Consider the following 10,787-nt stretch of genomic DNA (forward strand, 5'->3'; position numbering starts at 1 on the left):
ATGGGTTAGATACAGAGTAAAGCTCCCTCTACACTGTCCTATCAAACACTCCCAGGGCAGGTATAGCGTGGGTTAGATACAGAGTAAAGCTTCATTTACACTGTCCCATCAAGCCGGTTGGAGGAGCTTTGTGCAGGTCACACTGGGACATTTCCATAGCTTTGGCTGATAGGTTTGAATATGATTTGCATTGTAAACTAATGTCACTGTCTGTTCATCCTGTTTTTTAATTTAAACTTCACGCTCACTGATCTGCACATCACCTGGAACATAATTCTACTTTATGCATTGGAGCATGTGAACTTGGATGTGTCATGTGCTATATTTAATTAGAAATAAACCACCCACAACTCTAATAGAATAATCTGGCAGCCTGGTTAGTGTCTGTGGGAGTGAGAATCGTTCTTGTGCTAATGCCATGAGCCTCCTGCCACAGCTATTGTTGGAGCAAAGTCGATGGGATTGGGTTTCTAGCCTGTTCTTTACCTGGGCGGGTGGGGGAGAACATTTTTTAAAACAGGCTGCCAGTCAACCCAAGGCCGAATAGCCAGAATCTAAATCCTTCTGGGCTCCGATCCGTACCTGTTTACACCAGTCATGGGTTGGAGATGATCGCTCAGCTGCTGTTTTTGTGTCAGTAAAGACAGAGGACGCCCTCTTGTTCCAGCAACTCCATTTATTTGGAAGTACACACAGACTCTGACATTAATAGCAACACCGGTCTATTACATGGCAAGCTGACATACATGTGATTGATGTGGGCACCATCCTGTTCAACAGACCACACACCATGACTTCTATTTACCTTAAGTTTATTTGAAAAATACAAAGCTGAGTAAACATCATCTTGATTTTTCTATTGAATCAGGAAAGGTGAGTAGCAGGAAGACTGGGCTCCAGAGGATCAAGAGGAAGACTAGCATCTGAGCCCGAACCCCAGAGGTGAGTTTCCATGTTATGATTCACCATCTGTCCCCTGAGACAGCGCATGCTCTGCTCTGGTTCTGAAGTAGCTAAGACTTGTTAAAACCTAATCAAACTAGTTTGCAGTAATCCTTTATAAATATATTACTTAATGGGCTGGGGTGAGGTTAGTAAGACAGGGTGAAGTGAGGCTGGGGCCAACTTATTGGAGTTAGCAGGGCGAGATCAGTGGGCTGAGATTGACAGAGATGAGGTGAGCGGAGAGGGGTTGAGGTCCGTGGGGTTGGGGGGGCTAGGATGGTGGGGGTGAGCTAGGCATGGTGGGCTGAGAGTGTGCTGGGGTCAGTGAGGGTGATGTAGGTGGGGATGAGGTTGTGGTTGGCGGGGTTGAGTTTGGGAAGGTTGAGGGTTGGCGGAAATGAGGTTGGCAGCGTTGAGGCTGGGAGCATTGATGGGCTTGAGGTGTGTGGGTTGAGGTTGCCGGAATTGAGGTTGGCAGGGTTGAGATTGGCGAGGTTGGGGTTGGAGGGACTGAGGTTGGTGGGGTTGCGGTTGGCGAGGTTGGGATTGGAGGGGTTGAGGGTGAGATTCGGGGGTTGGCAAGGTTGAGATTGGTGGGTGTGGAGTTCTTCAGACTGAAACACTGTGATCTTGAAACCAGACTGCAGAATCCGTAGGTTGATGCTGCAGGCAGCTTGCGGGCCAGCACGGCCCGGATTGGCTGTTGGAGCTTCACCGACATTTCGAATCTTTCCATCTTTGCTTTGGTTAAAACCAAGAGTGAGGCAGCATGGCGCTACAGCTGCCCTCAGTAATCCTGGGCTCAGGAGGGGAATAGTAGCCAGATTTCCCACCCTAATCCCTATCCAGCGACCATCTGTGGACAGCGAGAGGGAGGAGACATCAACTTCCAATCCATTGCAAACACTGTTGGGGCTCAGGTGAAGAATAGGCATTTGGGCGAGGGATCTGAGGTGGCTGTTGAACTGGCGGGATGGGGACCTATTGGGGGCAGTAATAGATAAGTAGAGTTAATGATTGGGGTTGAGGGTGAGATTCGGGGGTTGGCAAGGTTGAGATTGGTGGGTGTGGAGTTCTTCAGACTGAAACACTGCGATCTTGAAACCAGACTGCAGAATCCGTAGGTTGATGCTGCAGGCAGCTTGCGGGCCAGCACGGCCCGGATTGGCTGTTGGAGCTTCACCGACATTTCGAATCTTTCCATCTTTGCTTTGGTTAAAACCAAGAGTGAGGCAGCATGGCGCTACAGCTGCCCTCAGTAATCCTGGGCTCAGGAGGGGAATAGTAGCCAGATTTCCCACCCTAATCCCTATCCAGCGACCATCTGTGGACAGCGAGAGGGAAGAGACATCAACTTCCAATCCATTGCAAACACTAGTACGATAGCAAAATACTGCAGATGTTGGAAATCCGAAATAACAACAGAAAATGCTGGAAAAACTCAGCAAGTCAGGCAAACACTGTTGGGGCTCAGGTGAAGAATAGGCACTTGGGTGAGGGATCTGAGGTGGCTGTTGAACTGGCGGGATGGGGACCTATTGGGGGCAGTAATAGATAAGTAGAGTTAATGATTGGTGTCACTATGGGTTCCCAGCAGTGAGAGGGGATGACTTGTCACTGGGATTCGGTGATGGACGGAGGATTCTCTACAAGGCTCTGACAGTAAGACTGGGTGTTGTACTCGGGTTTAAGGAGGATGATATAGCATTTGGGCAGGAAGTAGGCTGTGATGATTCCATACACGCTTACAAGACCCGCAAACAGCTGCATAGACGAGACAAACTTGCCCTTGACGGTGGCATAGGCCGGGATGAAGAAGACCCAGGCGATGAGGTAGATGAGCATAGCGAATGTGATGTGCCGGGCCAGGTTGTAGGTTTTGGGTGAGCTTTGGCACATGAAAGTGCACAGGAAGCACACTAGAGCAAGCAAGCCATTGTAGCCCAGCAGTAGCCCAAAGCCAGTCACAAAGGCCTCATCACACTCCATGACTATTTCTTTGACGGAAATGTTGTAATTTGCAAAGACAGAGGGAGGGGTCGTGGACTGCCAGACTGAACACAGAGCGACCTGAAGGAGGAGGAGAGAACAGACCACCAGATACCTGCCATTGTGCCTCAGAAACCCGGGGCACCATCGTGGGATGTAGAACAGGCCACTCACTTGGAAGGACTTCACCAGCATGGCCGACAGACAGCCGGCCAGACCAATTGTGAAAATGGGCTGCCTGATGGTGCAGAGCAACCAGTTTGGTTTCCCCATGAAGCAGTAAAGGCTGCAGCAGGAGATGGCCATGGAGACCAGCATCACCAAGCAGGTTGTCCCTCCGGCCAGCTGGACCATGGGGGTGTTCAGATTGAGCATGAAAATACCGGTTATTGCTGCTATGATGAGGAGACCCACGGCAGTCAGTGTGGCCAGCAGGATGGCCAGTGTGTCTGTCCACCGCATGAACTCAATCGTTTTGTTCTGGCATTTCATGCTCCGCAGCGACGACCATTCATTCTTCTGGCACGGAACGCAATGGTTGCCTATGGGAGAGGGGAAGGTTGTTACTGTATCAGCGGGATTTCTGCATCTATCAGTTCACCCCCACCCCCTCAGTTCAGGACCTTGCTATCGGCTCCTCACTCCCGAGCCTCCTCAGCCTAGAGAAACTCACTGGGTTTGGGCGGTCAGACCGTTGATGATCAATCTCTGAATGGCCAGGCCCTGGATGATCAGGCTCTGAATGGCCAGGCCCTGGATGATCAGGCTCTGAATGGCCAGGCCCTGGATGATCAGGCTCTGAATGGCCAGGCCCTGGATGATCAGGCTCTGAATGGCCAGGCCCTGGATGATCAATCTCTGAATGGCCAGGCCCTGGATGATCAGGCTCTGAATGGCCAGGCCCTGGATGATCAGGCTCTGAATGGCCAGGCCCTGGATGATCAGGCTCTGAATGGCCAGGCCCTGGATGATCAGGCTCTGAATGGCCAGGCCCTGGATGATCAATCTCTGAATGGCCAGGCCCTGGATGATCAGGCTCTGAATGGCTAGGCCTTGGATGATCAGGCTCTGAATGGCCAGGCCCTGGATGATCAATCTCTGAATGGCCAGGCCCTGGATGATCAGGCTCTGAATGGCCAGGCCTTGGATGATCAGGCTCTGAATGGCCAGGCCTTGGATGATCAGGCTCTGAATGGCCAGGCCCTGGATGATCAATCTCTGAATGGCCAGGCCTTGGATGATCAGGCTCTGAATGGCCAGGCCCTGGATGGTCAGGCTCTGAATGGCCAGGCCCTGGATGATCAGGCTCTGAATGGCCAGGCCCTGGATGGTCAGGCTGCCTGTGCTGCTCGGTGACTCCGCAGGGGCGGGCACTGGACGCACTCCTCCAATCATAGGGCATGTTCGCATCAGTTTTTGCTCCTCCCCGGCACACCAAAACCAATCAAACTCAGTCCAGTTGCCCTGCCGACTCTGCCCGTTCTCTTCCTATCCCTCAGTGCATCCTGCCCTCGAGTTGGGGACTGGGGGCAGGCAGTCTGATGTTTAATTTATCTCTCGTGTTGAACACGGAGAGATCTGGAGGCGTTTGTTCGGCAGTTAATCTGTGACTTGATTAACTGAGTTCACAACAGTGGCTGGAAGTGCAGGCAGCTTTTGGGTCTCACCTGACCGTGAGGTGCAGACTAAGTGTCTGCATCTGGGACTCCCCTGCGATGGACACTGCGTGCCTGTATCTGGGGCTCCCCTGTGATGGACACTGAGTGCCTGTATCTGGGATATGCTGTGATAGACACTGAGTGCCTGTATCTGGGATACGCTGTGATGGACACTCAGTGTCTGTATCTGGGACTCCCTTGCATTGCAGATTGGAGTAAGAGAAAATGCCTGGACTTACCGTCACTCTGAAACGTTCCTGCTGGACAATCCTCACACTCGTAGCAGCAGGAATGATATCCTTTCACCATCTTAATCTGTCCAGGTTCACAGGTAGTTGAGCAGTTGGAGCCAGGAATCTGACAGTAAGAGGAAAAGGAACTTTACATTTTAAGGGTAAATCTCCTCCATTAGTGATGAAGTCAGTGCTAGGATCGGTAGGTTAATTCCCGAGATTTGTTGCCTCTCCCTCCTCTATACGGAATCCCCTGTGCCCAGTGCTCCTGATCTCTTTAATCTCTGCTGGCTCCCTGTTTTCCAATGTATCAACTTCAAAATCCTTGTCCTCATCTTCAAGTCCCTCCATGCCCTCAGTACAGTGGACTCTTCACCAGCTCCATGTCCCCGCACACATTCCCTACACATCCAACTTGGGGCTTCTGTGTGTGTGTGTGACTGTGTCTGCATGAGTGTGAATGTGTGTTTGTGAGTGTGTCCCTTCATCTTCAAAACTCTGCTCAAACCCACCTCTAACCTCACCATTGCTCACCTCTCTAACTCCTCTGCCACTTCTTGATCCTCCTGTAATGAGCCTTTGAATGTTAGTTACATAATAGACTTTCTAAAATAAAGCCACAGAGAGCATTCACTGGGATGATGCCAGGGATGGGAAACTACAGTAATGAGGCAAGACTCGAGATACAGGGACTATTCCCACTGCAGCAAAGAACGGCAAAAGGAGATTTAAAAGGTACATCGAAATTAGGAGAGATTCCATTACACAGAGGGTTGTTGCAGTGTGGAATGCTTTGCCACAGGGAGTGGTTGAGGCACAGACCACTGCATCTTTTAAGAGAATATTGGGGGGAGGAGAGGTGATGGGCTTAGAGAGATGAGGGGAGGGGGATGGGACGGGATGAGGGGAAGGGGCAGGATGGGGAGAAGGGGAGGGATGGGGTGTTGGTGTTGGAGAGATGAGGGGAGGGGATGGGGAGGGATGAGGGGAAGGGGAGGGATGAGGAGAAGGGGAGGGATGGGGAGAAGGAGAGGTGAGAGGGAGAAGGGGCAGGGATGGGGAGAAGGGGCAGGGATGGGGAGAAGGGGCAGGGGTGGGGAGAAGAGGGAGGGATGGGGAGAAAGGGAAGGGATGAGGAGAGGCCCTTTACCTTGTTATGCAGAGAGTTCCAGTGGATCAGGGGTGTATTAATTAGAAGCTCCTTGCCCTGTGCTCTGTATTCTCCAATCATTCTGAACTCCGGAATCAGATTCCCACCTTTCCATTGCCAATTAATAATGTCATATCCTGTGGGTGGGTCTCCATGTCTATTGAAGAAAATGGATCTGCTGTGGAGAGTGAAGTTAACTTGTGCGAGTTTTTTGAGGAGCTGGAAGGAAATCAAGCGTTTTAATCAGTGAGGAAAATGTCTAGACATTATTTACAAGAAAAAAATGGTGTCTGTCTGAGAAACGCTCACTCTCCAGACTCGCACATGAAGAATGGCCACTAGTGTGAGCTATCGGAGGTTAGCTGACATTAATGGAACTCGTACTCCAGCAAGAGGAGGGAACCTGAACCCTAGTGAGAGTCAGCACCTTCAGGAGAGGAGGGGACCTGAACCCCAGTGAGAGTCGGCACCTTCAAGAGAGGAGGGGACCTGAACCCCAGTGAGAGTCAGCACCTTCAGGAGAGGAGGGGACCTGAACCCCAGTGAGAGTCAGCACCTTCAGGAGAGGAGGGGACCTGAACCCCAGTGAGAGTCAGCACCTTCAGGAGAGGAGGGGACCTGAACCCCAGTGAGAGTCAGCACCTTCAGGAGAGGAGGGGACCTGAACCCCAGTGAGAGTCAGCACCTTCAGGAGAGGGGGGACCTGAACCCCAGTGAGAGTCAGCACCTTCAGGAGAGGAGGGAACCTGAACCCCAGTGAGAGTCAGTGCCTTCTGGAGAGGAGGGAACCTGAATCCCAGTGAGAGTCAGCACCTTCAGGGGAGGAGGGAACCTGAACCCCAGTGAGAGTCAGCACCTTCAGGAGAGGAGGGGAGCTGAACCCCAGTGAGAGTCAGCACCTTCAGGAGAGGAGGGGAGCTGAACCCCAGTGAGAGTCAGCACCTTCAGGAGAGGAGGGAACCTGAACCCCAGTGAGAGTCAGCACCTTCAGGGGAGGAGGGGATCTGAACCCCAGTGAGAGTCAGCACCTTCAGGAGAGGAGGGAACCTGAACCCCAGTGAGAGTCAGCACCTTCAGGAGAGGAGGGGACCTAAACCCCAGTGAGAGTCAGCACCTTCAGGAGAGGAGGGAACCTGAACCCCAGTGAGAGTCAGCACCTTCAGGAGAGGAGGGGACCTAAACCCCAGTGAGAGTCAGTGCCTTCAGGAGAGGAGGGGACCTGAACCCCAGTGAGAGTCAGCACCTTCAGGAAGGGATTCAGCACCCTTCAGGAAGGGATTCAGCAAGTTGTGGGTTCATGTCCCACTCCAGAGACTTGAGCACATAATCCAGGCTGACACTTCCGTGCAGTACTGAGAGAGTGCTGCACTGTTGGAGGTGCCATCTTTCAAATGAGACCTTGTTTACCTGTTCAGGTGGATGTTCAAGATCCCATGGCACAATTTGATGAACAGCAGGGGCGCTCTCTCCGTTCTCCTGGGCAACAATTATCCCTCCACCAACAGCACAAGAAACAGATGAATTGGTCATTACTGCAGTATGGCTGACTCATTCAGATATAACAACATTCCCTATACAGACTATTTAACAGTGTATTGAACACTTTGAGATATTTCTCAGAGACAGTGTTAGAAATGTAAGTCTTTCTTTTCTAGTTAATTACTTTCCTTGGTCTTTAGTCTGGATCCTGTCGCCTTGAGACCTGATCCCATAGGATGTCCCCCTGAGATCCCTGCACTGCCCAGCTCTCACCTGCCATGGGTAAATGGTGCTCCTGGTGCAGGTTCCTAAGTCACAGCGGAGCAGGCGGTGGAGTGCGTGAGCCACGGTGTAGACTGCAGAGTAGACGTTAAACGAAATGCGCTGCAGGTCTTGACCAACAATCGCAGCAGCTTCATCGACAGACAGTGTTGAACAATTGTTGCACTCTTCCTCTTCCAGGAATTTCTCATCACTGCCACACCTTTGAGGCTTCAGATTGGGCAAGTGGCTGAGGGCCAGTGCGGCGGATATATAGCACTCAAACCCAGGGATATGGCCACTTTTAACGGCTATGCCCAAAATGGTCCCAATGCTTGAGATGTTTGGGAAGCTGGCGACTGTTTCAGAGGTGGCCCAGGCCTCGCTGGCAATCCACACCTTGCCTGTCACATTCTGCTCAAACATTATCCTCATCAATGCCTTGGCGTAATGCACATCAGCGAACACAGCCGTGACGTTAACCCGTGAGCGGACAATGCTCGTGATGACTGCCACCATTTTCCTCTGAAATTTGGAGCCTGATAGATTCACGGGAATCAGTTCCTCATACGCAATACAAATCCCTTTTTTGGAGGCGAGTTTTGTGAAGTATTCCATTCCCCGTCGGCCGTACATGTTGTCTGTCCCAATCACCGCCATCCAGTTCCACTGAAACATCTCGACAAGTGAGACCATGGCTGCGGCCTGGACTTCATCCGTGGGAATCGTCCGGAAAAATGATGGGAAATACATTCTATCACTAAACAAATTGCTCGAAGCACCATAACTAATCTGCAACAAAAAAAAAACATCCACATTGGTACATACGAGGGAACTGGGTTAACATCAGTAGAGACACAGTCAGTAACATGGTGCTGGAGGAAGGGGTCACTGAGTGGCAGTGTGAGGGAGCTGGATTAATATTGGTAGAGATACAGTCAGTGGTGCAGCTACAAGGCACAACTCAGGAGTGTGATGGAATACTCTCCACTTGCCTGGATGAGTGCAGCTCCATCAACACTCAAGAAGCTTAACACCATCCAGGACAAAGCAGCCTGCTTTATTGGCACCCCATCCACCACCTTAAACATTCACTCCCTCCACCACCGGCGCACAGTGGCTACAGTGTGTACCATCTACAAGATGCACTGCAGCAACTCGCAGGCTAAAAATCCTGGAACTCCCTCCCTAACAGCACTATGGGAGTACCTTCACCACATGGACTGCAGCGGTTCAAGAAGGTGGCTCACCACCACCTTCTCAAGGGCAATTAAGGATGGGCAATAAATGCTGGCCTTGCCAGCGATGTCCACATCCAGGAATGAATTTTTTTTAAAGTTTCAATAATTTCCCCAATGTGGTTCAGTAATTTGCCCCAACCAGTCTCCCTGTTAAAAGCAGTCTCTGATTAAACTAAAATATTTGTCGTAAAAAAACTGAAAGGTATGAAAATTTTAGGAATCAAGAAATTCCCCATTCCCAGTTTCCACCTGTTCCATGGGAGGTATTGTCTATCACTGGTCAACCAAGTCACAGGCACTTTGCACTTTGCACTTCCCCATGTGACTGTTCTTGGTGCAAGAGCTTAGACGGTGAGTGTCATCAGGCTATTTGATCATGGGGAGCATCAGAGCTGGGCCCAATCCTGTCCTCACCCAACGAAAGAATCAGTGAGGAGATGAGAGGTATTTTTACACAGCGAGTTGTTATGATCTGGAGCGGTGGAAGCAGATTCAATACTGTAATAGCTTTCAAAAGGGAATTGGATAAATACTTAAAAAAGAAAAATTTGCAGGGCTATGGGGAAAGAGCAAAGGAGTGGGACTAATTGGATAGCTCTTTCAAAGAGCCGGCACAGGCACGATGGGCCGATTGGCCTCCTTCTGTGCTGTATTCAATGATTCTAACATCCACACACACTTTCCAGCAAAGATCAGCAGATAGTTATCAGGAGCAGGGGCCCTGGCTGATGCTCTCTTCCCTAACCCGTCACTGAGGCTAATTGTAGACCCCATACTTTCCCCCCCACTGGGATCAGTTAGCGCAGCACAGACTGGGATTATCCATGATGGCCTCCTCTGTGCCTCCGCACTGCACTGCCTGATAGTTAGGAAGAGATACTGGCAGTGACACTAGGGGGAATATTTTGGGATAGGGATGTGTGGAGTGTTGTGTTTTAAACCGATGTATTGATTCCCAAGAATGACAGTGACCCTCACGCCAGTGACTGGTTCCTCCATCGTACCTGTGGAATGAGGAGGAAGCTGAAGAGTTGACCGATCACCCTGGAGAGCTCGGAGGTATAGGGGCCGATAACGGCCAGCACTCGTGCACTGTAGTCCGAGTAATCACACTTCACTTCAAACCCCTCTCCACCCTTTGCGGCCAAGAAGGAAACGGCTGATTGCATTGCGACCGCGGACTTGAGGCAGGTGTCCTGGATGTCGTATCCCAGCGTCACATCTGGCAGGAGAGTGCTCGAGTTATTGATCTCTTCAATGGCAAACTTCATCGCCTGAAGCCAGCGGAAACCATCAAGGTTGAATCTACGTCAAGGAGCGTTAGAGTATGGGTCAAGAAATATCCACTGGCTAAATCGTAAGAGCAGGAAATTCTCCCTCCGCAAAAAAGGATTCAATTCACAAACTACATTCCCTTCAATGAAAGGAGATTACTGAGTGACAGTGTGAGGGATTATCATCAGTAGAGATTACAGTCAGTGGCACTGGGGTGAGGGGTTACTATTCCTAACGTAAATGATTTACAGGCAGTGTGGCGAACTCTTCATTCTGTACAAGTAGAATTCTATCTTAGTTCACCAACTCTGCTGCCCTTTAATTCTTAAAGTGTGAGCCACGATTAGCAGGATACTTGCTCCTGATTTATCACAGTAGCTCCTGATCATTTCCTGCTCTTGCACCAACACACACACGCACATTCCAGCAAGGGGCCAGATCACTGGCTAATTTTGCCTCTCCATAACCCGAAGGTACCTTCTTTTAGCCCCTTCCATTGCCACAAATGAGATGATCATCCAAAACTTGCATCCTAACTCACACCAAGTCCCAGTCA

The 10,787-nt window shown here is 50.7% G+C and overlaps 1 protein-coding gene across 1 annotated transcript; it reads right to left on the minus strand.

The window, feature by feature from the left end:
* Nucleotides 1-666: 666 nt before the first annotated feature.
* Nucleotides 667-10,266, minus strand: LOC147100675 (taste receptor type 1 member 3-like; the record flags this gene model as incomplete). The annotated part of the gene is made up of 5 exons (XM_085967553.1): nt 667-3,476; nt 4,832-4,949; nt 5,976-6,194; nt 7,638-8,507; nt 9,961-10,266. Coding segments are annotated over 5 exons (2,430 nt in total), but the record flags the coding sequence as incomplete, so codon positions are not given.
* Nucleotides 10,267-10,787: the final 521 nt, after the last annotated feature.

Source organism: Somniosus microcephalus, chromosome 25 (assembly GCF_052327205.1).
Source record: "Somniosus microcephalus isolate GS21.2 chromosome 25, FLI_Smic_1.0, whole genome shotgun sequence".
In the NCBI taxonomy this organism is placed as follows: Eukaryota; Metazoa; Chordata; class Chondrichthyes; order Squaliformes; family Somniosidae; genus Somniosus; species Somniosus microcephalus.